The sequence below is a fragment of the Pan paniscus genome, chromosome X, assembly GCF_029289425.2.
Source record: "Pan paniscus chromosome X, NHGRI_mPanPan1-v2.0_pri, whole genome shotgun sequence".
Taxonomy (NCBI): domain Eukaryota; kingdom Metazoa; phylum Chordata; class Mammalia; order Primates; family Hominidae; genus Pan; species Pan paniscus.
The window spans coordinates 72,608,804-72,636,788 of record NC_073272.2 but is presented as its reverse complement, the minus strand read 5'-3'; the positions used below and the strand labels follow the sequence as shown (position 1 = coordinate 72,636,788).

At 44.4% G+C, this 27,985-nt stretch overlaps 3 protein-coding genes and 1 long non-coding RNA gene across 8 annotated transcripts in view; 2 read left to right on the top strand and 2 right to left on the bottom strand.

The window, feature by feature from the left end:
* The window catches only part of LOC100975822 (protein enabled homolog), a 57,434-nt gene extending 36,723 nt beyond the window's left edge, over positions 1-20,711 (top strand). Inside the window, exon 3 of the transcript XR_008955228.2 lies at positions 18,100-20,711. The gene's annotated coding sequence lies outside the window, so the exon portion shown is untranslated. The remainder of the gene's footprint in view (positions 1-18,099) is intronic.
* LOC134729783 (uncharacterized) lies at positions 93-24,551 on the bottom strand. Its single transcript, XR_010111210.1, has 2 exons — positions 21,749-24,551; positions 93-7,075 (listed from the first exon to the last, which is right to left on the bottom strand). It is a non-coding gene; the product is annotated as an uncharacterized LOC134729783 (long non-coding RNA).
* The window catches only part of DMRTC1 (DMRT like family C1), a 71,344-nt gene continuing 64,503 nt past the window's right edge, over positions 21,145-27,985 (top strand). The window contains exon 1 of one of the 4 annotated variants that reach the window (XM_057301163.1): positions 21,145-21,405. In XM_057301163.1, coding sequence (XP_057157146.1) covers positions 21,345-21,405 — 61 coding nt within the window. In that variant the 5' untranslated portion in view covers positions 21,145-21,344. The remainder of the gene's footprint in view (positions 21,406-27,985) is intronic. The other 3 variants (XM_055106704.2, XM_063601599.1, XM_063601600.1) reach the window with 3 other exon arrangements.
* On the bottom strand, positions 24,678-26,988 carry LOC129395401 (protein FAM236A). 2 transcript variants are annotated; one of them, XM_055106710.2, is made up of 3 exons: positions 26,681-26,988; positions 26,328-26,503; positions 24,678-26,173 (listed from the first exon to the last, which is right to left on the bottom strand). In XM_055106710.2, the coding sequence occupies exons 1-3, from the start codon at positions 26,900-26,902 to the stop codon at positions 26,146-26,148; spliced, it is 426 nt and encodes a 141-aa protein (XP_054962685.1). In that variant the 5' UTR covers positions 26,903-26,988; the 3' UTR covers positions 24,678-26,145. The 2 variants fall into 2 exon arrangements, with proteins under 2 accessions (XP_054962685.1, XP_054962686.1); XM_055106711.2 differs by having other exon boundaries at positions 26,328-26,491.

The following is a 27,985-nucleotide window of genomic DNA, read 5'->3' as shown; positions in this document are numbered from 1 at the left end:
TAGTTTCTTTTGCTGTGCAGAAGCTCTTTAGTTTAATTAGATCCCATTTGTCAATTTTTGCTTTTGTTGCCATTGCTTTTGGTGTTTTAGCATTTTTTTTTTTTTACTTTAGAACGATTTATTTGGAAACCATTTTCAGAATGTTTTAGAGTGAAAAGTAGTCAGTTAGGTTCTCAATATAATGTATCAGATTAAATGCACTAAATCCCTAAATTTGATAAAGACAATAGGGGGGAAACTCCAGTAACAGAAAGCATTGAGGAGGCTGTGTCTAAGGGACTTTTTGAGTGATGTAAGAGAGAAATAAAGGCAAAGTTGAAAATAACTCAATATGTGAGAAGACAGGAATGGAAGTTTGCTGGAAGGTGTTAAGGAGAGAAATGAGTTTAGTTTCTAAATTCTAAGGCATTGCATGGAAACTTCCAGCAGGTAGTTAGAATTCAGGTCTGAGAATTGAGTGAGAGGTGAGAATTGAATCAATGGGAGCTTGACAGGGAGAGTAAGGAATTAGACAAAGATGGGAAGAGGCCAAACAGAAAACTTCAGGTGGCATCTACTTTCTATGAAGAAACCTGACTAAAATAAGGAAAGTGACTGAGCCAGCAGAGGAGGAGAAAGACAACTGACGTCAGAGGAGCTGGATGAGCATTCCAGGACGAGGCTCCAAGGTAAAGCATGTGGTAACTGCACAAACTTCAAGTAGAATGAAGAATGAGGAAATGCCTGTAATAAAACAGGCATTTGAGGGTATCTGGTGACATTTCAGAGCCCTAGACTCTTCTTCTGTGTATGGTAGCATCTAGATTTCCACTTTGACAAAAGCAGTGGCTACTTCTTTCAACACTGTTATGGACTGAATTGTGTCACCCAAAATTCATATGTCAAGCCCTAATGCGATGGTATTTGTTGATGAGACCTTTGGGAGGTAATTAGGGTTACATAGGGACATAAGGGTAGGGCCCTGATTTAATGGGATTAGTGCCCTCATAAGGAGAAGGAGCACAAATCAGCTCTCTCTTTCAACGCAGTCACATAGAAAAGTCATGTGAGCACACAGTGAGAAGGCGGCCATCTGCATGCCAGAAAGAGAGCCCTTACTATAAACCAGCAATGATGGCACCTTGACCTTAAGATTTGTAGCCTCCAGAACTGTGAAAAATAAATGTCAATTGTTTAAGGCACCCAGTCTGGAATATTTTGGTATGGCAAGCAAAAGACTGATACAATAACCAATAAAGCAACAAAGTTTGATTTGCCAGTTCTGGAAAATGCCCCCCTCAGGAATACTTAGACCTCGGTTCTATCCCTGGATCCTAACTAACTCAAAACTACTGGATTAGTAACTTAACCTCTCTGAGCTTCAGTTGCAGAATCCAGAGAAAGAGGACACTGAAGTAAACCATCTCAGAGGTTCTTTTGAACTTTTCTGGTGTATTTTTCCAAGAAGCAATTTCAATATTGGAATGTTGGTAAATGTTGTCAAGCCCCCAAATAGCAACCACATCATCTCCATTACTAGAGATAGGTGGTCAGAAAATGGGCCTAGAGGACATTTTAAATACTTTTCTACTACAAAGATTCTTTGCTGTTTAACAAGGTTGTTGGCAGCCCCTGAGATGGTATAGTCAAGAAAAGACCTGGCAGGAAAGAAGTGCCATTCAGAGAAAACACCACTGATTTTTAAAATGTGAATTGCAGGCTTCTCCTCACCTTTCCTTTATCAACTGTGATTAGGCTGTATTTTGCTCGAGTTTACAATAATGATACTTTTACACTCAGCACTGTGCATTCTGAAGAGTGGGCCTAAAAGTACTTTACCATCTCATAGAGAAGAGTTCTTTCCTAGCAGGGTGTATTGCCAAGCCCTCTCTGCTTTGCCCTTCCCTCCATGGTTTGTTAACCAGCAGGAATGCTTTTTTTTATTATTATACTTTAAGTTTTAGGGCACATGTGCACAATGTACCGGTTAGTTACATATGTATACCTGTGCAATGCTGGTGTGCTGCACCCATTAACTCGTCATTTAGCATTAGGTATATCTCCTAATTGTTTTAGCAGTCTTATACACCAATAACAGACAAACAGAGAGCCAAATCATGAGTGAACTCCCATTCACAATTGCTTCAAAGAGAATAAAATACCTAGGAATCCAACTTAACAAGGGATGTGAAGGACCTCTTCAAGGACAACTAATACCATTGCTCAAGGAAATATGAGAGGACACAAGCAAATGGAAGAGCATTCCATGCTCATGGATAGGAAGAATCAATATCGTGAAAATGGCCATACTGCCCAAGGTAATTTATAGATTCAATGTCATCCCCATCAAGCTACCAATGACTTTCTTCACAGAATTGGGAAAAAACTACTTTAAAGTTCATGTGGAACCAAAAAAGAGCCTGCATTTCCAAGACAATCCTAAGCCAAAAGAACAAAGCTGGAGGCATCACGCTACCTGACTTAAGTGAGTTTGTTAATCCCGAGTTCTAATTTGATTGCACTGTGGTCTGAGAGACTGTTTGTGGTGATTTCTGTTCTTTTACATTTGCTGAGGAGTGCTTTACTTCCAATTATGTGGTCAATTCTGGAATAAGTGTGATGTGGTGCTGAGAAGAATGTATATTCTGTTGATTTGGTGTGGAGACTTCAGTAGATGTCTATTAAGTCCACTTGGTCCAGAAGTGAGTTCAAGTCCTGGATATCCTTGTTAACCTTCAGTCTTGTTGTTCTGTCTAATATTGACAGGGGGGTGTTAAAGTTTCCCATTATTATTGTGTGGGAGTCTAAGTCTCTTTGTAGGTCTCACTTGCTTTATGAATCTGGGTGCTCCTGTACTGGGTGCTTATATATTTAGGATAGTTAGCTCTTCTTGTTGAATTGATCCCTTTACCATTGTGGAACGGCCTTCTTTGTCTTTTTTGATCTTTGTTGCTTTAAAGTCTGTTTTATCAGAGACTAGGATTGCAACCCCTAATTTTTTTTGCTTTGCATTTGCTTGGTAGATCTTCCTCCATCCCTTTATTTTGAGCCTTTATGTGTCTTTGCACATCAGATGGGTCTCCTGAATAGAGCACACCAATGGATCTTGACTCTTTATCCAATTTGCCAGTCTGTATCTGTTAATTGGGGCATTTAGCCCATTTACATTTAAGCTAAATATTGTTATGTGTGGATTTGATCCTGTCATTATGATGTTAGCTGGTTATGTTGTCCGTTAATTGATGCAGTTTCTTCATAGCTTTGATGGTCTCTACAATTTGGCATGTTTTTGCAGTGGCTGATACCGGTTGTTCCTTTCCATGTTTAGTGCTTCCTTCCGGAGCTCTTGTAAGGCAGGCCTGTTGGTGACAGAATCTCCCAGCATTTGCTTGTCTGTAAGAGATTTTATTTTTCCTTCATGTATGAAGCTTAATTTGGCTGGATGTGAGATTCTGGGTTGAAAATTCTTTTCTTTAAAAAAGTTGAACATTGGCCCCCACTCTCTTCTGGCTTGTAGGGTTTCTGCCAAGAGAGCCACTGTTAGTCTGACCGGCTTCCCTTTGTGTGGGTAACCTGACCTTTCTCTCTGGTTGCCCTTAACATATTTTCCTTCATTTCAACCTGGGTGAGCCTGACAATCATGTGTCTTGCTCTTCTCAAGGAGTATCTCTGTGGTGTTCTCTGTATTTCCTGAATTTGAATGTTGGCCTGCCTTGCTAGGTTAGGGAAGTTCTCCTGGATAATATCCTGAAGAGTGTTTTCTAACTTGGTTTCATTCTCCCCATCCCTTTCCGGTACACGAATCAAATGTAGATTTGGTCTTTTCACATAGTCTCATTATTTCTTGGAGGCTTTGTTCTTTTGTTTTCACTCTTTCTTCTCTAATCTTGTCTTCTCTCTTTATTTCAATAATTTGATGTTCAATCACTGATATCCTTTCTTCCACTTGATTGAATCGGTTATTGAAGCTTGTAAATGCATCACAAAGTTCTCGTGCCATGGTTTTCAGCTCCATCAGGTCATCTAAGCTCTTCTCTACACTGTTTATTCTAGTTAGCCATCCGACTAACCTTTTTTCAAGGTTTTTAGCTTCCTTGTGATAGGCTAGAACATGCTCCTTTAGCTCAGAGAAGTTTGTTGTTACTGACCTTCTGAAGCCTACTTCTGTCAACTTGTTAAACTCATTCTCCATCCAGTTTTGTTCTGCTGCTGGCGAGGAGCTGCAATCCTTTAGAGGAGAAGAGGCACTCTGGTGTTTGGAATTTTCAGCTTTTCCGTTCTGGTTTCTCCCCATCTTTGTGGTTTTATCTACCTTTGGTCTTTGATGTTGGTGACCTACAGATGGGATCTTGGTGTGGATGTCCTTTTTGTTGATGTTGTTGCTATTCCTTTCTGTTTGTTACCTTTCCTTTGAACAGTCAGACTCCTCAGCTGCAGGTCTACTGGAGTTTGCTGGAGGTCCACTCCAGACCCTGTTTGCCTAGGTATCACCAGGGGAGACTGCAGAACAGCAAATATTGCTGCCTGATCCTTCCTCTGGAAGCTTCGTCCTAGAAGAGCACCTGCCTGCTTGAGGTGTCTGTTGGCCCCTACTGGGAGGTGTTTCCCAGTCAGGCTACACAGGGGTCAGGGACCCGCTTGAGGAGGCAGTCTGTCCATTCTTGGAGCTTGAATGCCATGCTGAGATAACCACTCCTCTCTTCAGAGCTGTCTGACAGGGATGTTTAAGTCCGCAGAAGCTGTCTGCTGCCTTTTGTTCAGATATGCCCTGCCCCCAGAGGTGGAATCTATAAAGACAGTAGGCCTTGCTGAGCTGCAGTGGGCTCCACACAGTTTGTGATTCCCAGCTGCTTTGTTTACACGGTAAGCTACTCAAGGCTCAGCAGTGGTGGACGCCCCTCCCCCCGTCAAGCTGCAGCATAGCAGGTTGATCTTAGACTGCTGCGCTAGCAGTGAGCAAGGCTCCGTGGGCATGGGACCCACCGAGCCAGGCATGGGAGGGTATCTCCTGATCTGCCGGTTGCTGAGACCGTGGGAAAAGTGCAGTATTTGGTCAGGAGTGTACCGTTTCTCCATGTACGGTCTGTCATGGCTTCCTTTGGCTAGGAAAGGGAAATCCCCCGACCCCTTGTGCTTCCTGGGTGAGGCAACGCCCTGCCCTGCTTCAGTTCACCCCCAGTGGGCTATACCCACTGTTCAATCAGTCCCAATGAGATGAACCAGGCACCTCAGTTGGAAATGCAGAAATCACCCATCTTCTGCATCGATCTTGCTGGGAGCTGCAGAATGGAGCTGTTCCTATTAGGCCATCTTCCTAAGTCAGCATCTGTTTATTTATTTTCTAAGTCAGAGTTTCACTCTGTCACAGGCTGGTGTGCAGTGGCATGATCCCGGCTCACTGCAACCTCCGTCTCCCGGATTTAAGCAATTCTTGTGCCTCATGAGTAGCTGGGAATACAGGCAGGTGCCACCACACCGGGCTTATTTTTGTACTTTTGGTAGAGACAGGGTTTCACCATGTTGGTCAGACTGGTCTCAAACTGCTGAGCTCAAGAGATCTGCCTGACTCAGCCTCCTAAAGTGCTCGGATTACAGGCGTGAGCCACCGTGCCCAGCCCTACCTTTTGAACTGTTTAAAGGGATGGCTATTAAATTTTGGCCAGAAAGGAGAACAAGGGATTATAAATCCTAGAACCAGTGAACTTCAGAGCAATAGCTAGAGTCTGGGAAAAAGTACAAAAGAGTTTTGCTTTTTTCTTAAGTGGTAGAAGAAAACCATAGCGGGGGCAGAAAAAAGATAAAAAGATCATGTTAATGTTCCAGAGGGTGACACAACATGATAGGCCATAGGACAGGTGAAAAAAGTGCTGGGAAAAAAAATGAGAAAATTAATCTCGTTCTGCAGTTTTGGGCAGAAGTTGTCCACTTCCGAAGTAGGTGGTTCATTCTATAGTCTTGGACGGAATCTGTCCATTTTTGAAATCAGCTGTTTCTGAAGAATTTCTAAGAATCCTCAGTTTGAGGTTCCCTAATGGAATGGGCTTCCAGTAGTCGGGACAAAATGATGTATTTTTTTTCTAATTGGGAAGTATGATTCCCGGATCTATTCCGTGTTGTTTTATTGTTGTGTCAGTTATTAGCAGTGTCTGATGAGGTCTTTTTCATTGAGGTTCAAGGGCAGTTTTCCTTTTATGTCACTTCCAGAAGACTAAATCTCCCAGTTACAGATCTTACAGAAGCTTCTTAGCTGGGGTTTTGGAAATGAAGCTTGTACTTGGTGAAACACCTGGAAGCATCATATGATCTCTTGTATTCAGACACATTGACTGTAGTGTGGCAGAAAGTACGACTGGAAGCAATTTCCAAATGTGTGGGGCAGTCTGATAATTAACTCCAGAGTAGAGAACTTGCAGGTCCTGAGGGGGATTGATCTTATTTTCATCAAGGCCAGTGGAAATAGTTCGGTGCTTGGAAGTTTAAGGATACCTGAGAGCTTTGAAAATTCTAAATTGAGAATTCCATTAGCTCTCTTTATTTTCTCTGCAGTCTGCGGATGATAAGGACAGTGGAGTTCTGAATAAAAGGTGTTAAATTATTCTTTAATAATACTTCTAGTGAAATATGTGTCCATGTTACTGAAGAGATAAGTTGGAATTCTCCAGTTTTTGAATATAAAGTAATTTTAAAAATCATGACGGCCATAGCTGTTCAACTAAGAGAGTGCACCCACCCTAAGAACAAAAACCAATAACCAGAACGTATTTATGGACCGCTGCTGAAGGCACTTGTGGAAAATCCATTTGGAGGTGTTCAAAGAGGCCTTGAGCTTGTGGCTCTGTCCCATGTCTTGCCTGCATAGTCTTGCCAGGATTGTGTCTTCAGCTGGTAGATATGTATTGGAAATTTTCTTGGCAATATTCTTAAAATTACTCAACTAATATTGAATGCTTCAACATCATGGCCAACTTATCTCTGCAATTGTGAGAAATATCAAGAAGCATTTTTTGTTTAAACTCCACTTTTATTATGGCCATACCTCTGGATGCAAGTAAAAGATGTCAAGGTTTTAAGATTTATATCCATTTTATAGGGCTTCCTGTAAGGAGAGAAAACAAAGTTTAGATATAGAGAAACATTTTGATAAACATACACACTAAAGAGAGTGACAGTGTGGCTGATTTGAGGACTTAAGCCCTAGACAATATTATCAAGCCACGCGAATAAAGAGCTGGGATGTATTAATCCAAGTGATGGAAATGAAGATGGGACTGACTCCTATATTAAACAAAATGATCTCTCATTTAGGCAGCCAGGAAAAACAATCTCCTCATGAAGATTGATTCACATTTTGTTTTGTTTTTAGGGTACCTGTCAAATGAAAAATCTGATTCGTGTCAAAATGTCCCAAAAAAGGCCATAGCAATTTTCAAATTGGCCCTAGTGAAATTGTGTCCGTTAGGGACAAGTACATACGCTAACATTATAATGAGAAAACATGAAGGAAACAGGTGTTTGTCCTGGAAGAAATGCAGATTTAGATAGAATGACCCCATAAGAAACAGCAGTCTACAAGCATGGCGCTTTTGTAACTTAGTGTCTGTGGAATTTGGTGCAAGGCCAGTTGTCCCCCATCAGGGGCCAGACAATACCAGCTGTTTCTGGGCAAGTGAAACTGAACAAAGCAGTTTTGGCAAACTGACACAAACACAAGACTAAGGAAAAGGTCCTTAAAGTGTTTTGATATGGTGACCTGAGACAACATACGTCTGAAGAAAAACGGTCTTGGGAGATCGTCTGAGCTTCTCAGTCCAAGGGACTGGCTTGCAGACAGACTTACTGAGTTTATGCCTATCCTCCCCCACTCAGTAATCATTTTACAGACAAATGGCACTTAAGATACTAAACAAGCAGACAGACCATAAGAGCAGATTTAGAAGGCCAGAAAGCAACTGCACCAAGGAACAACACAAATCTGACCAGTGAATCAAACAAATCCCAAGAGACTGTATTCCTAGGAAACTGAAACAAACCCAATGATGGAGTGATTCAATAAACCCAACGATGAAGAGATTCAAAGCTTAATTCAGCATGAACTTTCTACCAGCCATGGGTAAGATGACACCTTGAACAGGTAGAGACAACAAGAGGTCTCAGATATGCACATTCTTATTGAGTTGACGATTCAGATCCAATACAGTGACAAGTTCAGCTGAATCCTGGCTGGAAACCCCGTTTGTGTAAATAACTTCCAGGCAACGACCAGCAGGATCTGATCAAAATATGAAAAATAGAACTACCATACAACCCAGCAATCCCACTGCTGGCTATCTATCCAAAGGAAAAGAAATCAGTACATCAAAGGAATACCTGCACTCACATGTTTATAGCAGCACTATTCACAATAGCCAAGATATGGAATCAATCTAAGTGCCCATCAGTGGATGAACGTATGAAGAAAATGTGGTATATACACACAATAGAATACTATCTGACCACAGAAAAAAATAAAATCACGTCATTTGCAGCAACATGAATGGAACTGGAAGTCATCATGTTAAGTGAAATAAGCCAGGTGCTGAAAGACAAATTTCACATGTTCTCACTTGCACATGGGAGCGAAAAAAGTTGATTTTAAGGACATAGAGGATAGACTGATAGATACCAGAGACTGGGGAGATTGGGTAGGGTGGAAGGGGGTGTGAAGAGAGGTTGGTTATGGATACCATCACACAGTTAGAAGAATTAAGTTCTAATGTTTGGATAGTGGATTAGGGCAACTATTCTTAAAACCAATACTGTTTACATTTCCAAGTAACTAGAAGAGAGGGGTTCAAATGATACCAACACATAAAACGATAAACATGCAAGGTGATGGGTACTCCAGTTACCCTGACTTGATCATTATACATTCTTTGCATGTAAAAAACACTCACATGTACCCACATGTATGTAAATTATTCCATGTCAGTAAAAGGGGAAGAAAAAGAAAATATAGGAGACAATCTTTGTGATAATAGATTAGGCAAAAAATTCTTATATCTGACACTAAAAGGATAAAGAAAGAAAAAACACCATAAAGAAAAAAACTGGTAAATTGGACTTTGTCAAAATTAAAAACTTTTGCTCTTGCAAAGACCCAACCAAGTTAAGAGTGTGAAAAGACAAACCACAGACTGAGAAAAAAATATTTGCAAAGCTTATATTTGATAAAGCATTTGTGTTAAGAATATATAAAGAATTCTCTGCTGGGCACAGTGGCTCATGCTTGTAACCCCATTGCTTTGTGAGTTGCCTTTTTGATTTCTTTTTCAGCTATTTCATAATTGGTGTCTGAAATTGCTACTGATTTCTGTATGTCAATTTTGTATCTGCAACTTTACTGAATGTGTTGGATCAGTTCCAACGGTTTTCTGGTGGGGTTCTTCTGTTTTTTCCAGATATAAGATTATGTTGTCTGGAAGGAAGGATATTTTGACTTCCTTTTTTCCAGTTTGAAAGACTTTTGTTTCATTTTCTTGCCTGATGGCTCTGGCTAGGACTTCCAGTACTGTGTTGAATAGAAGTGGTGAAAGTGGGGATCCTTGTCTTGTTCTAATTCTTAGTGGAAGGGCATTTAATTTTTCCCCACTTAGTATAATGTTAGCTATGAGTTTATCACATATGGGCTTTATTATTTTAAGGTGTGGTCCTTCTATGCCTACTTTGTTGAGAGTTTTTTTTTTTTTTATCATGAAGGGGAGTTGAATTTTGTCAAATGTTTTTTCTGTGTCTATTGAGATGATCACATGGTTTCTGTCCTTTATTCTGTTGATGTGATGTATCATGTTTATTGATTTCTGTATGTTGAACCATCCTTACATCACTGGAATAAATCACACTTGATCATGGTGTATTTTCTTTTTGATGTGCCGTTGGATTTGGCTTGCCAGTATTTTGCTGAGGATTTTTGCATCTAAGTTCATCAGGGATATCGGCCAGTAGTTTTCTTTCTTTGTTGTGTCCTTGTCTGGTTGGGGTATCAGGGTAATGCTAGCCTCATAGAATGGGTTAGGGAGAATTCGCTCCTCTTTAACTTTTTTGAATAGTTTGGGGAGGTGCCATTGTCTACCAAATTCAAACACAAAATAAAGCCTTTAAATGAAAGAGGCCCATAGGTGACAGTAAGGATCCCTGACACCCAATTCGCCAAGATCGCAAACAGGCTCTCTGACACTAGAAACTGAGATTTAGGTTTCCTCGACCACTTAGTAGCAGGGAAAACTGTTTCAGAACTATAGGTCATCTACACTCTCACCACTTCTATTCAACATAGAACTGGAAGTCCTAGCCAGAGCAATCAGACAAGAGAAATAAATAAAGGGCATCAAAATCAGTAAAGAGGGAGTCAAACTGTCACTGTTTGTTGATGATATGATCGTATATCTGGAAAACCCTAAAGACTCCTCCAAAAAAGCTTCTGGAACTGATACACAAATTCAGCAAACTTTCAGGACACAAAATTAATGTACAAAAATCAGTAGCTCTGCTATACACCAACAGCAACCAAGCTGAGAATCAAATCAAGAACTCAACTCCTTTTACAATAGCTGAAAAAATAAAATAAAATAAAATAAAATAAAATAAAATAAAATAAAATGCTTGGACTATACCTAACCAAGGAGGTGAAAGACCTTTACAAGGAAAACTACAAAACACTGCTGAAAGAAATCATAGATGACACCAACAAATCGAAACACATCCCATGCTCATGGATGGGTAGAATCAATATTGTGAAAATGACCACCCTGCCAAAAGCAATCTACAAATTCCATGCAATTTCCATCAGAATACCACCATCATTCTTCACAGAACTAGAAAAGACAATCCTAAGATTCATATGGAACCAAAAAAGAGCCCGCATAGCCAAAGCAAGACTAAGCAAAAAGAACAAATCTGGAGGCATCACATTGCCGGACTTCAAACCATACTACAAGGCCATAGTCACCAAAACAGCATGGTACTGGTAAAGAAATAGGCACACAAACCAATGGATCAGAATATAGAACCCAGAAATAAGGCCACATACTGACACCTAACTGATCTTCGACAAAGCAAACAAAAACTTAAAGTGGGGAAAGGACGCCCTATTCAACAAAGGGTGCCGAGATAATTGACAAGCCACATGCAGAAGAATGAAACTGGATCCTCATCTCTCACCTTATACAAAAATCAACTCAAGGTGGATCAAGGACTTAAATCTAAGACCTGAAACTATGAAAATTCTAGAAGATAACATCGGAAAAACCCTTCTAGACATTGGCTTAGGCAAAGACTTCATGACCAAGAACTCAAAAGCAAATGCAACAAAAACAATGATAAATAGGTGGGACTTAATTAAACTAAAAAGTTTCTGCACAGCAAAAGGAATGGACAGCAGCATAAACAGGCAAGTCACAGAGTGGGAAAAAGTCTTCACAATCTATACATCTGAAAGAGGACTAATATCCAGAATCTACAAGGAACTGAAACAAATTATCAAGAAAAAGACAAACAATCCCATGAAAAAATGGGCAAAGGACATGAATAGACAATTCTCAAAGAAGATATACAAATGGCCAGCAAACATATGAAAAATGCTCAACATCACTAATGATCAGGGAAATGCAAATCAAAACCACAATGTGATACCACCTTACTCCTGCAAGAATGACCATAATCAAAAAATCAAAAAATAATAGATGTTGGCGGGGATGTGGTGAAAAGGAAACACTCTTACACTGCTGGTGGGAATGTAAGCAAGTACAAAGCACTAGTGCGCAACTAGTACAAACCGTGGAAAAGAGAAGTGTGGAGATCCCTTAAAGAACTAAAAGTAGAACTACCATTTGATCCGGCAATCCCACTACTAGGTATCTACCCAGAGGAAAAGAAGTCATTATATGAAAAAGATACTTGCACTTGCATGTTTATAGCAGCAAATTTTGCAATTGCAAAAATATGGAACCAGCCCAAATGCCCATCAATCAGTGAGTGGGTAAAAAAATTGTGGTGTGTATATATACCATGGAATACCACTCAGCTGTAAAAAGGAATGACATAGTGGCATTTGCAGCAATCTGGATGGAATCGGAGACCATTACTCTAAGTGAAGTAACTCAGGAATGGAAAACCAAACATTGTATGTTGTCGCTCATAAATGGTTGCTAAGCTATGAGGATGCAAAGGCATAAGAATGATACGGTGGACTTTGGGGACTTGGGGGAAAAGGTTGGGAGGGGGTGAGGGATAAAAGACCACAAATTGGGTACAGTGTATACTGCTTGGGTGATGGGTGCACCAAAATCTCACAAGTCACCACTAAAGAACCTAGGTAACCAAACACCACCTTTTCCTGAAAACCGTATGGAAATAAAATGAAAATGAACTATAGGACGTCTAATAATGGGCCATTTAAATGGCCCACAAGTATCCTTTTCTGGGTCAAATGCTGGGCCATTGATTTTCTATGGCTCTCCCACTAAATGGCCTCTCTACTTTCCCCAATCTTTGTCAATGGAATCGATAGCTCCATATAATAGAGACTTGGCCATCTTTGGTGCCACCCTCCAGGGTCATATGGCCATATACAACCCTGGTGGTCCATTGGTTCCCTCATAATACTCAACACTTTCTGGCCTTACTCAACACAGATTCTCTGGTCACTTGGATTCCTGGGGATCCTTCCAAATTCAAGCAGAGGATTCTTTTTCACCAAGGTGGATTATAGGCTATAGAAGCAAGGGTATGCCACCCCCTGCCAACCCTCACCATTGAGACCATTATTCTGTGTGATTTTTACCATGGTCATAGCACCCATCAAATTCGCCAGCCTGATCATTTGCACTGATGCCCTGACTCAAAGGACAACAGGATGGGTCAAACTAAACACGGTTGTGTTAATTATTGGAGCCAAATGGACCCCAGTAATACTTTCCATATGGGTGAAATTTGTCAATCCCCACAAATATATGAATATATTTGGACTCCAAGTCATGGATTCCCAACTCTGATTCCCAATTCCTGAGCACAACCTCCATACTGCATTTCTGTGTCCTTTTTTTTTTTTTTTTTTTTTTACCCAAATGCAATCCACAAAGAGTTGACACCTGGACCCAAGGCAGGATAATACACTGGGATCCTCTGGCCATAGATGGAACAGTGAAATATCCAACATGACTTTTCTACTTTTTCTGGAAAGCAGGCACTACCACTTTCTAAGGCTTTCCACAGTTATGATGGATTTAAAGGTTAGCTAATTACAGGCCCTTCCCAACAGGAAATAAAAGTGTTGGCCTATAGACCCATGCCTACCACCATGTAGATCTTGCAGAAAGGAGAGAACGATGGCTATCACTGGCCTAGCTATGCCTGATATGGCTGGTGGCTTGGATCTGGGACACAGTTTCCCCTACTCAATGCCAGGCTACCAAGGCAGTATTGCACCCACAGTGTCATCTCTATCCGTAGTGTACAACTAGTCCCCTGCAAAACCATTGACTAGGCATATGAACAGTATCCAGACCAGCCATCAGGATGAATAAAAAATAATGTGGTCCTACACTGGTTGTGCTCCCTGGAGCTACCTTTAGCGTAGTTATGATGATAGACTTTCTGACCTTGACCTGTGCCTCCAAGTCCTGGATTTGGCTCAAGAGTCATACTGGCCCTGGGAGGCCATCGCCACATCCTGGATGATGACTACAGCCCAGCCAACCAAAGTATCTCAAAGGATGACCACAGTCCAAACCACCACCACGTTCTAGACTCCTGGGTTATAACCCTCTCCTTCCCCATCCTCCTCATTGTGTGCATAAAACCACACTTTTAAGACCAGCCTCACTAGAGTTCCCATACCCACCCTAGGAGAACAAAGCCCATTTCCACTAAGGCTAAAACCTTGTCCCCGTGTGCCTCCTGAGGCAAGGCTACTGCTTGAGGCTACCTACCCCCTGTGATAATCTGTGTGTATACATAGCTGAAGTTACATCCCAAAGGCCGGACCTCACACAATGCCAGGCCTGCTTCCTGCCCCCAGGAACAGACCCCCCCTCTTATTTGCTGACCCAAAGCTCATGAAACAAACCCATAAAGCCATCCATAGCAAACGTTATCGTTTTAAGGCCGTGGGTTTCCCTCTATGCTGTCCAGGTCCAGATCAAGGGGATGCTGATGTATCAGGTCTGGTCCCAGGCCCATGATTGCAGGTCAGGCACCTATCCAAATGCATGTGCTCCTATTTGTTTGCCTATGCCCACACAGCATAAGCAGACATAATACCCCACATAATAAAGGAACCTCCAGGTAAACCTGAGAGTGGCATGTGCCAGTCTCCTAGATAACTCCCGCCTGCTAAGCTCACTCTTAGAAATCTCACCTGCACATTGCTAACACTGCTCTTCCTCACTCCACTCACTCCTCAGCCGCCCCTGCACTCTGTGGACTGTCAGAAATTGGTCCATTCCCCCTCCCCCGACACTATTAAAAACTCCTACAGGGGGGCTCCTTATCCTGTATATATTTCCAGGTGCTCCACTCCCTCCCCCACACCTCCCTCTCCCTTCCTCGGGGACGCCCCTCACTTTAACTACCCCCGAGTGACTAATACACCTTTGAAATACTTGAGATAATTGCTGGCTCTGGTGTGGAGTGTGTTGACACTGATACCTTTAAAAGGAGGGGAGCAGCAGACCTGGCAGCTAGCCAGGTCATCGGGCTGTACCACCGTCAATAGGAGAATAAACACACTGTGATGTACTCGTACAATGGAATACTACTCAGCAATAAAAACTAACAGACTGTCAATACACACAACAACAAGGATGAATCTCAAAAAACGTTAAGTTGAGCAAAAGAAGCCTGAAAAAAATGAGCACTGTGGCTCAGTTTCTATAAAGTTGCGGAAGAGGCAAAATTAATCTGCGGTGATAGAAATCAGAAAAGGGGTTGCCGCTGGAGGGATGGGTGGATACTGACTGACTGCGAAGCAACGCAAGGGAACTTTCTGGGGCGTTTGAAGTCGTCTCTATTCTGATCTGTGTGACAGTTACCAAAGTGAATGCATTGGACAAAAATCAGCCATCTCTATACTTAACCATTTGGATTTGTGCATTTTTGTGCATGTAATTTATGCTCCCAATTTAAAGTGCTGCCAGTATAAGAAAAGGAATAAAACAAAAAAAGAATTGCTACCCCAACTTTCTTTTTGTTTTATATTGTTTTCCACACTTTTGTTCTCAATCTTTCTGTTTTTTATTTTTATTTTTTATTTTTTTGATGTAAACGTGTTTCTTGGTTCTCATTTTAAAAATCCAACCTGAGGGTCTCTTTTAATCGGTGACTTTAGCAGATTCACAATTACATTTACTATAATTATTTTGCATTAAGACTTACTCACGCTGTGTTATTAGGCCATATATGAACAACCCATAGCCCAACAGCCTGAGATCTATTTGGAAGCTTCAATGAACAGAGCTGGGATGGAACTATATGGGTGACCCTTGTTTCCTGACCAGGGTCAAACTGAACTTGCCAGTTGAGAATTTTCTTATGGACGGAACAGAATAGGACATGCAGCTAATCTTACTCATTTCTGAATAGTAAGAACTCAGAGGGGAACTTGCCATAATGTAAATTATGTGTATGATAAAGATATCCTAATTGGAACAGTGTTGTGCTGGCTCTTGAGATAAATAGGTCAACAGAAAAGAACACAAAGCCCAGAGACAGACCTTTGCATGTAGGGAATTTGATAAGTTTAACATTTGTTGGCACTGCAAGTCAGTGTTGCAATGATGGACATTTGATAGAAAGTACGTACTTCCAACCCCCCAAATAGAAAGCCCCACTCCAAAGGTGACCACTCTTAGGCCGGGCGTGGTGGTTCACGCCTGTAATCCCAGCTCTCAGGGAGGCAAGAGGCGGGAGGATAGCTTGAGCCCAGGAGTTCGAGACCTGCCTGGGCAATATAGCGAGACCCCATTCTCCAGAAAAAGGAAAAAAACAAAAAACAAAAACAAAAGACACACACAAAAAAATAAATGTAGCAAAGGTGACCACACTTAAAAGGTTGATGAGTATCCTTTTAGACCTGTTCTATGCTTTTACACTAGTGTATTTTTACCCACGGAAATGTATAATTGAGTTCTGCTTTGTCTGACTAAATGATGACAATCCTATATATTGTTCCTCAACATTTCAAAACTCAAGAATAGATGTTTTTTCACGTCATACCTGTAAATCTTCCTTAATCTTTCAACTTACACATGGTAGTTAGTCACAGTGTAGTTTTTAAAAGCATTCTCTTATTGATGAATATTTCTGTTATTTTCAATTTTGGTAACCATTATATACAAGACAGCAATGACAATTCTTGCACACATCTCCTTGTGCATAGGATTGGGTGGTTCTCTAGGATTAGGGTTGCCAGAGTTAGCAAATAAAAGTACAGGAAACCCAGTTACATTTGAATTTCTTAGCATTTAGTAAGTGTTTTAGTGTAAGAATGCCTCAAATATTGCATACAGGACACACTTACACTAAAAAAGTATTTGCTGTGGATCTGAAATTCAAGCTTAACTGGGAGTCCATTATTTTATTTGGTACCAATATGAAGGATGAATACCTATAAGTGAATTTTTGTTGTTGAGTGTATACGCATTTAAAATTTTACAGCTGATTGACAGTCTTTAGAATTGTGTTTTGCCATATTTGATATGAATCTACTTAAAAATGGATTTGCTCTATGTTGGGTAAATAATTGTATCTCTTTGTCGTTTTATGAGTATTTCCCTGATTGTTGGTGGGATCAAAGAGTTTTTTTTTTTTCGATTCCCCTGCCTCAGCCCCCTGAGTGGCTGGGATTACAGGCGCACACCACCACGCCTGACTAATTTTTGTATTTTCAGTCAAGGCAGGGTTTCACCCTGTTGGCCAGGCTGGTCTCGAACTCCTGACCCCAAGAGATCTGCCCTCCTCAGCCTCCCAAAGTGCTGGGATTACAGGTGTGAGCCACTGTGCCCGGCCTGAAGATTTTGTTTTTTTTTTAATTATTATACTATAAGTTCTGGGGTACATGTGTACAACATGCAGGTTTGTTGGCCATCTGAATTTCTGACTCTGGGGAGTAGGTCCATAAGTTTTGCCCGTTTTCTACCTTTTCTTTACTTTTTTAGAGCGGGCCAGTGTGAGCAGTGTGTGGGGCGGTAAAGGGAGGCAGGGCACAGGCCTATGCTGCTGCAGAGAGAAGCAGAGAGAGAGCATGAGGAGAAGGAAGCTTGAATGCGTCACTCAGCCTGAGTATGCCTAGCAAGCACACTGCTCTCAGCTTGGGTCATCCTCTGGTGGCCCCTCTTCAAAAGTGTAAAGCATTTTGGCCTTGGCTTTTCCCCTTTCCTTGGCCTGCAGAGGCCCTCTCAGGTCTGTCTGTGGACAGAGTAGTGGATTGGATAGCTTTTTGAGGAGGTTGGGTGACTTTGTCGTGGGGAGAACAGAGAACAGTTGTGAACAAATACTACAGTGGGGAGCGTTCCAGGGAACAGAGCTCTCCTTCACCTCACAGGCTAAAACCCTCCGCATGGCCAGCAGTTGGGTTCAGCGGGCAATGTAGAGAGGATTCTATAGTACTTACAGTATCTTAATGAGAGTCTGCAGCCAAAGACTCACCAAGGACAGTTTTAAAGAAATCTGTATGATTCCCACTACTGTGTGTTGCAATGATTTCTTTTTTCTTTTCTTTCTTTCTTTCTTTCTTTTTTTTTTTTTTTTTTTGAGACAGAATCTCTCTCTGTCACCAGGCTGGAGTGTGCAGCGGCACGATCTCAGCTCACTGCAACCTCTGCCTCCCAGGTTCAAGCGATCCTCCTGCCTCAGCCTCCCGAGTAGCTGGGACTACGGGCACACGCTACCACGCCCAGCTAATTTTTGTATCTTTAGTAGAGACGGGGTTTCACCACGTTGGCCAGGATGGTCTTGATCTCCTGAACTCGTGATCCGCGTGCCTCGGCCTCCCAAAGTGCTGGGATTACAGGCGAGAGCCACTGCGCCCTGCTCATTGCAATGATTTCTAATGCATATCTCTTGTTTGTGTTGTCTGCATTTTTCCAGGCTTCTTTAAATATAAAAAGCCCTTATGGAAGCAAAACCATGGGAATAATTTGATCGATAATGACAAGACGTTTGATGAAATTTAAAGTACATTTGCAAACAAGAAGAAGAAGAGGAAGAAGATGAAGGAGGAGGAGGAGGAGTCGGCGGCGAAGGTGAAGAAGAAAAGAAAGCCTGCTAGAAAGTTTGGTTTAGAGGGAAACATCTCCAGGTTGATAAGTGGTATGTGAGTCGGGGCCCAACCAGGAGACGGAAACCGTGCAGGTTATTTGGACAGAGCACAGTGAGTAGAAAACATGGCTAAGTGGTAGAAGGGGGTTACCTCCTAAAAGGCACAAAAGAGAACTTTAAGGGGTCCAGGAGTAGCAGTTGCAAAAGAGCAGCTACTACCTCTAGGATGAGGAATAGCAGGCAATAAAGGAGTAGGAGAGTTCACTGTTCCTCCCGAGCTGAGAATCAGACCTCTTTGAAGAGGATGTAGCTGCCAAAAGAACTTGCAGCCTGCCAGTGGTGTCGAAACTTACCAGAGAGTGTGGGCCTTTGCTGGTCTGTAGAAGAGACCACCAAGGCAGGAAGGTGGTGGGTGGTGGTGGTGCATGGGAAGGCTGGAGCTGCTCAGAGGCAACTGATAGTGGGGAAATCATGGTCTGGAGGTGCAGCTGGAGCTTGTCTGCACTGGTCTCTGACCTCCTTCAGTGAATATCATCAAACGGGAGACTGCTACTAGCAGGAGGGATGAATTTTCCTGCTGGGATTCGTAGGGTCACCCCCAGTGCTCTCTATGGCCAGAGCCTAACATTCTGTTAGCTGGCATAGGAGAAAGACTCACAAGGATCATCTCTAGTGTGACAAAGCAGGGCAAAGAAGGAGTAACTTGGACCTGACAGACAACACGTTGATAAATGTCACAATCGGTATCCAAAACCAACAACATATTTAGCCCCAAATGAACGGAGTCCTTCCCGTTAAGAGTGGGAACAAGGACAACAAAAAAGTTTCACATCACCGCTATTAGCTAACAGGGTACCACGGTCCTAGTCAATGTAATAAGAAAAGGGAAAATGAATACTGTATTAATAACATGCAGAGACTGTGATTGCCTACCTAGAAAACGCGCGAGAATCCACTGAAAAAGCATTCTAATTAAGGAGAGGGGATATTAAGATGGCCGTATGCCCCAAAGTATACAAAACCAGTAGGCTTCCTATATGTCAGAAATAAGTAATTAGAAGACATAATGGGAAATACACAATTCATAGCAGCAATGAAACTAAAAAGACTGCCATGGACAAACTTAAGAATTATGCAAAAGCTATATAAAGCAAACTAAAAGGTGATTGAAGTACTCTGATTAAAGAGCAGAATCAATGAAAGAACATGAAGAACATGCTATATTTTGTGGCTGAGGACCCTCCATCTTCTCATGTTAATGAGATGTTAATTATTCTCATAGTAAACTATAAGTCCTAAGAAATTCTAGTTAAAATTCAAGCCAGGGAATTTTTTTTAACTTGAAAACTTTGATTTTGAAATTCTTATAGATGATGACATTTTCCAAAATATTTTGAAGAAATTTTGTAAAAGAAGAATAGTGAGGGGGGAGTTAGTTCTACTCACACAAAAACAATTTCTAAATCTTTATAGCGGAATTAGCAACAACAGAATTTAGATCAATGGAAGAAATTTGAAGTGCAAGCGTGGACATTATATGGAAATTTAGTACGTGTTATTTCGAGGTATAACAATTGCTGTATAAAAGTCGACCGTAATCCCAGCACTTTGGGAGGCCGATGAGGGCGGGCCTGAGGTCAGGAGTTCAAGACCAGCGTGGCCAACATGGCAAAACCCCGTCTCTACTAAAAGTACAAATATTAGCTGGGCGTGGTGGCGGGCGCCTGTAATCCCAGCTACTCAGAAGGCTGAGGCAGAAGAAGCTTGAACCCAGGAGGCGGAGGTTGCAGTGAGCCGAGATCGCACCACTGCACTCCAGCCTGGGTGACAAGAGCGAGACTCCGTCTCAATAGCAGCAATAACAACAACAACAACAACGACGACGTCGACCGTTTTGTTATGTGTGAGGAGGCTATACTGGTTACTGTCTAGAAAGGTTAGGATGAAAGAAAGGAATGCTAAGTTGTACCAGGTTACAATAAGAGAATGCACTTGCTAGGGTGGAGGAGTCTTCTTGCTATTTATTTGCAGGCTTCCTAGGGGCTGACCTCAAAGCAGGAGTCGATTTAAGGTCCCCGAATCGCAGATGAGAGGTGAAATGGGAGAGAGCGCTCTGTAGAGAAAGGATGAGGCGCAGTGACATGAGAGTAAGAGAAGCAAGAAGAGGATGTCATTATAGGAATGGTGGTTTGCAAAGTTAGATTACAGTTAACAATAACTTTCCAGACTGTGTAGGAGAGAAAGAATACGCAAGAGAACTGATGTTGTGCACCCCAGATCCACTGATCATAAAGAAAAGGAAACACATCTTCAGTTCTCCATGGAGGTCACTTGTTTCCCGGGTCCTTCCTCCACATCTAGATGACCACACAGGGTGCAAGCAATGTAGATGCGATGTACACTATAATAATGAAACGAACGCAAAGGAAAACTCACTAAGTGCTTACTCTAGGCCAGGCACTGAGCAAAGCAACTTCAGGTAGATGATCTGAAGAGGAAGCTGCAGAGGCAGCCGCTGGACAGAAATGCCTACGCTCTTAGGAGCCTTCTCCACAGGAGAGAAGGAGGGATACGAAGATAATCCAGAATGATCGGATTCATCACAACAACAGGTAACAGTTACTAAGCGCTTACACTGGGCCTGGCTTTTAGGCTTATGGTCTCTTTCAAGCCTCACATGAGCAGCCCCACCTCTGGGAGCAGCGCCCCCGCATCCCTCAGGCTGTAGCCTGCGGTACTGTTTTCTGCCAGAAGAGGCACTGCGGGGCGACGCCCGCCCATTCCCACAGCTCCGGGAAGACCCGGGCGGCGGAGGCTTAGCCCCCTCCCCTCCCGCTTCCTCCTCCTCCTCCTCCTGCTCCTCCTCCTCCTCCGCCTCCTCCTCCTCCTCCTCCTCCTCCGCCTCCTCCTCCTCCTCCTCCTCCTCCTCCTCCTCCTTCTCCTCCTCCTCCCGGTCTGAGGGCGGCGGTCTCCGACTCAAGACCCTGGGGCTCCGGGTCTTCTTAGCAGCCGCCGCAGCAGCCGCGGCGACGTCACTGTCCTCGCGGCCTGGCACACAGCGCTCCGGCCGCCGAATGCCCGTGGACGCGCATCTCTTCCCAGAGTTCCTGCTTCCTGGGCCAGCCAAAGCCGCAGGTGAGAACGTCCGCGGTAGAGGTGACACCCAGGGCCTGCGGGTCTCAGAGGCCCGGTGGCCTGCTCCTCTCCTCCTTGCCCAAGAAACCCCCACGGGGGCGCCTGCAGCGGGGACACCAAGTGCTCCCCGGAGCCCTGGGAGCACTTCTTCTGAGGCATGGAGCCCCTGCTCAGGTGCTTCTGAAAGTTCCTTTGTGGACCCCAGAAACCCCTAGGCAACTGTCTGCCCCGCCCCGCGCCCCCGCCGCCCCCCGCCCCCGCAGTACCCCTCCGGCCCCCGACATCCCTGATGCGCATGCCCAGGGGCCCTGTGAGCTAGAAAGTAGCTGAGCTGGTGCAGTACCTGCTGGTTAAGAACCGGAAGACGGTGGCGATCAAAAGGGCAGACATGCTGAAGTATGTCATCAAAAGGTACAGGAGCTTCCTCCCTGAGATTTTCAAGAAAGCCTCTGACCTCCCCGAGTTAGTCTTTGGGTTCTATCTGAAGGAACTTGATCCAGCAGAGCACTCCTATGTCTTGATCAGAAAAATCGATCCTGCCCTGGTTTGGGGCCTGACAGGCGACCAGGGCACACCAAAGACCCGGCTCCTGATGATTACTCTGGACTCGATCTTCATGCAGGCCAGCTGTGTCCCCGAGGAGGTGGTCTGGGAGGTGTTGAGGGTGTTGGAGGCACATTTCGTCTAAAAAGCATTTCGTCTTTGGGGAGTCCATGAAGCTCATCACCAAAGCTAGTGTGCAGCAGGAGTATCTGGTGCACGAATAGGTGTCCCACAGCAATCCCACGCTCTAGGTATTCTTGTGGGGGCTCTCAAAGGAAACAAGACAGATGGAAGTCCCGGAGTTTGTGGCCAAAGTGAATGACACCCACCCCAGTTCCTTTCCGTGGCAGTAAATGAGGCATTGAGAGAAGAGGAGGAGATACCCCGTGCCCGAGATGGCAGCTGCCGTTGGTGACGTGACAAGTGCCAGTGTTAGTGCCAGTTCCAGTTCCAGGGCCTATGCCATGGCTGAAGCAAGCATCAGCACCAGCACCAATGCAAGTGCCAGTTGCCAGTGCCAGGGCTAGAGCCATGGCTGGAGCAAGTATCAGTACCTGGGACAGTGCCAGTGTGGTTGCAATCTCAGGCTAGTGTCAGGGACTCCTCCTGCCAGCAGTGAAGGCTGGGGCTGAGTCTTCACTTTGTTTTGCTGTGGGTAGTCAAAAGGACCCCACAGCAGTGGGTGCTGGGGTCCTGACTTTTCAGGAGTCGAGGGGTAGAGTGGGGTTAGGGAGAACCTGCCGCCCATGGTATCTGTGTTCCAGTTCTATTTGTCTTTCTCAGTGATTTAGCTTTCAATTTGCATACTGCAAAGTTTTGTTTGCCTTAATTAACTTTTTTTTATAATGATGATCATTTTACAGGAAATAAACTGGTTAAAACTACATGATGACAGAATTATATCAGAGTTGAAACAAACGCCATACCTAAGCATTTTTTCAAAATCCTTTGTTCCATAGACACTTGATTGAGTACTTAAGTTGAACATCTAGGTCTATGAATGACGTTGGTCAAATGTTTTATTGTTCTCTGTTTCGGTTTTAGCAGGAGAGATTTGCTGTTTCATAAAAGAAATTGGGAGAGTATATCATTTTATGCCTGTAACTTATTATAGCATTGGAATAAGCTGTTCTTTGGAGGTTTGAGAGACTTTACCAGTACAATCATTCCCCCCCTCCCCCAAATATAAAAAGATAAAATAAAAAGCCGGTCAGTGTCTGTTGCACAAAATTACAACCGCTCTCTGCTTGTATTTGCCTAGTTCTCCAGAATGTAGGGAAAAATAAAAATTCAATGAATTAGACACCTTGCTCATTGACTCATTTATTCAACATACATTTACTGACTACCTACTATATGTGAGGCACTGTGCCGGGCGCTGGAGATAGAGGAATGCACCAGACTCAGCCTCTGCCCCACATCTGAGAGTCTAGATGGGGCTGTCATGTAAGTAAATCAGCCAGATGTGGCAGTTTGATGTATTAATTGCCGGGATGAGGATAAGGACCAGGTGGTATGGGAGCCCGGAGGAGAGACACTTAACCCTGGGTGGTGGATGTCTGGGAACAAGGAAGGCTTCCTTGTAGTGAGATGCCATCTGAGATCTGAAGCACTGAAGGAGTAGTAAGTGCAGTGTGTCCCCGAGGCAGGGTATTGTGGGCATCGGGAGCATTCCATGTTCTTCAGTGGAACTGGAAGGTTAGAATTTGGGGAGACTGGGGAGAGATGATCCGGGGGTGGGGACCTGTACAGGAGCCAGGATCCTCAGTTGGTGGACTTCACAGCTGAGAGATTAAAAAATAATAGTAATAAAGTAAACGTGTAGTGGAAAGTGACTCTTTGGAAAGCAGCTGCTCTTGGCTCTTGGATGAGCCAGAGAAAAGACTCCACCTGTGGCATGCCTAGAAGCTGTCCTGGACTCCTGTCCCTGTGCAGTTTCTACAGTGCACACAGCAGGTGCTTTACATTCAGCATCCGTAAGGAGTGATGGGCAAGGGGGTAAGTGTTGCACTCACCGGAGCTGATTCCCAGAAGCTACTGAGCAGATGTTCGCCCCTGAAGCCTGGGAGAGACAGAGCTCAGTGGGTTATATGACTACGGTTAGTTGCTGTTGTTGTTTTAAGAAACAAAGGCCTAGATGTTAGAATGGATAAGTTATCCTGTTTATACAGAGGGAAAACTGTTTGTAGGGGTGAGAGATAAGTCTAGACTAGCCTGGAGCGAAGCCAGGAAGAGCCTTGATGGCTCAAACCTGATTTGGCTGGCCCAGGAAGCTATGGAGGTTTCCTGAGCAGGGAAGGATCTGATGAAGGCCAAACCCTACCAAAATTACAGTGGCCAGCACCAGCGTGGTTTTCAAAGGACCAGTATTCTCCATGCCTTAGAATGGTCCTGGTGGGTATAGTGATCATAATAACTAGCCTAAAATTATCTTCAGTTCTTAGAGATTGACATGCATGTTTTACATCCCTGCCCGTTGGCCTTGCAAAGCCTTTTTGTGCCCTTCGTCACAAACACTGCGGGATCCTGGCACCAGTTCTCTCAGGGCCTACCCTAGGATATGTAGGATCCAGAGAATATTACACTGTAACCCCTCACTTGCATTCCTCTGCTGGCGTCAAGGAAAGGCTGGAGGTGGTGGTGGTGGTGGGGTGGCGCAGTGGGGGTGGGGGTATCATAATATGAAAACATGCAATCTGAGGTGAATGGGGAAAGGGTTTTGGAAGGGCTCTGTCTTAGTTTGGGGTGGGGATAGTTGGAGCTGATTATGTGTACCTCAATCTGAGGCCTTTCCTCAAAATCCCGAGCCGCCTGCTCTCCATTTGAAGCCAATAAACATTGTCAGTTATGAAGGGTATATGCATTTGGGCAGGGAGAGATGATATTTTTTCTGCATTGTTACACTGAATTGCCCTCCTCAAGGCCATAGCAAGATACCTGTGGAAAAAGCATTGTCTATAGGTCACAGTCCTAACAGGTACTTAGGAAGAAGCAATGCTGTCCCATGACTATAACCACATACATGAGTCCAGATACGTATGTATGTCTTAAGCTCCTCTCCATCTCCAACAGCCAACCCTATCTCGATTAAATATCTTTCTCAAGAGGTGTAAAAAGATATTGACCCATAAAACCACCAAACACTTCCAGATTTATTTCAGTCTTAATGAGAGAGAAGCAAGAGAATGTGCCAGCAGGGAGGATGGGTCAGCCTCCTGTGGGAGTGGGTCCTCGAGAGTGTTGCTGTCCCCTGGGCATGCTGAGACACTAGAGCTGCCCAGCCTGCAAAGCTGAGGACCCCACTCTGGGAGCACCCGTGGGACTCAGCTCCTCATTCAGAAAGTGAACAGATCAATGTAATTTGACGTGGGCCTCTGTGAGGTCCTCCCACCCATTACTGTGTGTCTGAAAGGCCCGCCGTCTCTCCATTGACCTTGGTGATTGCTTGTGTTGCAATTTCTAACAGGTTAAAGGAACAAGTATGCTCCAACCCCCTTTGTAGAATTCTCCTGCTGATACTGTGTTGCAGCACATATCAAGGTCACCTCAGGAAGGCAAAAGAAAGAAAAAATGAAGCCCTCCTCTTATGAAAATGAGCAACGCGTAGGTGGAGACGAGGTCGTCTGTTGGAAGGGCTCTCTGTCTTGTGGTGGGGTAGGGGGACCTGGGAGCTCTTTGTCAGTTTAGGGGTTAATGCCTTTTCTGAGATCCACAGATTCTTCCTCCACATGACCCTCCCGCCTCTGCATATAAACACTGCCCAGTTTTCCTCCGATATGAAGACCGTGCGCATTGCTGGGGGAAGAGAGATGTTATTCCGTCGTCATTCCTGCATGTAAGTGCCTCACCAGGGTCCGAGCTGCCAGCTGTGGAAAACTCACCATTGATTGGCCACAGCCCATCGCCACCAGGACCCAGGAACAAGCAGCGCTGCCTCGAGGAGGAGGGCGGACAGCCTAACAGGGCTCAGGAAGATGCTAGCTCTCTCCCTCCACAACCCCACCACCACCAAAGCTGACCACCCCCACTTCACCCGACGTGTTGAAAGTTACATCAAATGCCACAAAGCAAAAACAGTCAAGCGTGCCAGCATTTATTTCAGGCCTGGTGACTGGGACACTGCGGCGAGCAGGGGCATGGAGCAGCAGAAGGGGCTTGGTCACCGTTCATGGCTCTGTGTCTGTGGCTCCGGTGGTCTCAGATTCCGAGTGCCCGGTATCCTCCCCTAGGGAGGAAAGCAGAGTGACAAGTGGACCCTCGGGAGCCCTGGGGATTTCTGGCTTGGCCTGAGGTTCTCTTGGTGGAACAGGAAGGGGAGGCGGATGGGCTTGGTGGCGAGCAGTGAGAGAGGCAGAGGCGGGCTCCGAAGGAGCTCTCACCTGAAACACTTGGTGAAACATGCCAGGGCTCTCTGGAACCGGCTCCTCCAAGACCCTCGCAGAAGAGCAGGTTCCCTGGGCAAGCCTGTGCCACCGGATGGGTCCTCCGTGGCGTCAGACACAGCCACCCATTCCTCAGGGTCTTTTTGCAGCCCTTTCACATTCTGAAAGACAGACTAAATAGCCAGATCCTAATGCTCCCTCCCATCCCTGGCTTCCTTCACCCCATCCAGCAACTGTTGTGTGCGTCTCTGGCCCTCTTGCAGGGGCTGGGGATGCAGCAGTGACCTGCACAGACCAAAGCCCAGCCTCCTAGGGGACATTCCAGGACAATGGAGGGAAGCCAGACTCACCAGGTCAGCAGGTGGAAGGAAGGGAGTGAAGATCATGCTTCCAGGAGTGTGTGATGTGCCGGTAGGGACCGACAGGACTTCGTTGAAGACACCGGCGAAGCTCGTCACTCTGCCGGGTGCAAAGAGGCCGAGGGCCTGCCCCCTCCACGCCCCATTCAGCCCCTCTGCCCCTGCCCCATCGTCCCTCCCTCCTACAGCCTTGTGCTCCAGCAAGGGATACATTTCTGGTATGTCACATTCCGTCTGTTCCTGTGTTTCTTACTCCCACTCCTCCAATCTTTCTTTCCTTTGTTTCTTCCTCCTGGCCCTCCCAGCAGGCTGGAGTCACGCTTCTGCTTGCTGAGCAGAACAGCCCCGAGGGTCCTCCTCGAGAGAACATGATGTGTAGAGGTCTTCTACAGGTAGCTCATTTTATTTGGCCATGAATGGTTCATTGCATGCCAAGGTCACACATGGTCCTAGTTTGCCATGAGTGGGACCATTCCGGTTTTAAAACTTAAAGGCCCCTGTCCCGGGAAAGCTCTCAGTCCCAGGGAAACTGGAACTACTTCATTCATGTGGACACTATTGTCACATTACTGTGCACTGTTTTTCTCACATTTAACAGTTGGACCTTGTAGATGAAATTGTAAGAGTGATCCTGATACCTAAGAAGTAGACATTTATGAGTAATCGATGTGTATTGAAGGCTCTGTATATCTTCATAGTGTGGAGGTAAATGCAGCATTATGTGTTTGCCCCTGAATACATATCCACTAAAAGCCTATGATTGGACCTCAGCCATCACGTCTGCTCTTGGGGTGTCACACCAGAGTTCTAGATGGACCCAGAATTGCAGAGAGACAAGGTCAGGGGAAGGAGCCGGGAAAGAGGTTAACAAGACCACAGATGCTGCAGATGGGATTCACACGAAGATGTCCTTCCCACCAGCCAGGCCATCGCTGGCTTTGTAAGGTAATGAGATTAGCAACATTAGAGGTGCTGAAACACAGCCTGAGCGGTCACTTGTACCGTATGCTGCAGAGAGGAGGGTTCAAATGGTTTCAGACAGCCCTGTGATTCATAGGATTCGTGTGCAAATCAGAGGTAAAGAGCCCTTAGCTTTCATGTAAATACGTAATTCCCTCTGACGTGTACAAAAATTCTCCTCAAAATCTTGTGAATTTCCAGGCAAGTGTTGTGAAATACTTAGAAACTCCTCCAAGAAGTGAGCAGGTCTCATTGTCTGTCCTATCTCCCTTTTCTCTCCTTGAATCTACTCCAGTTAGGCTTTCTCCTACACCACTCCACTGAAACTTAGGAGTC

Bases quoted from the DNA above. Each gene is read 5' to 3' on its own strand.
- LOC129395401 (XM_055106710.2), bottom strand. From the start codon at position 26,902: ATGTATCCCTTGCTGGAGCACAAGGCTGTAGGAGGGAGGGACGATGGG. The intron at 26,504-26,680 runs GTGAGTCTGGCT...CTGGCTATTTAG, and splicing joins TCCTTCCACCTGCTGACCTG to TCTGTCTTTCAGAATGTGAA. The intron at 26,174-26,327 runs GTGAGAGCTCCT...TTTCCTCCCTAG, and splicing joins TGTTTCACCAAGTGTTTCAG to GGGAGGATACCGGGCACTCG.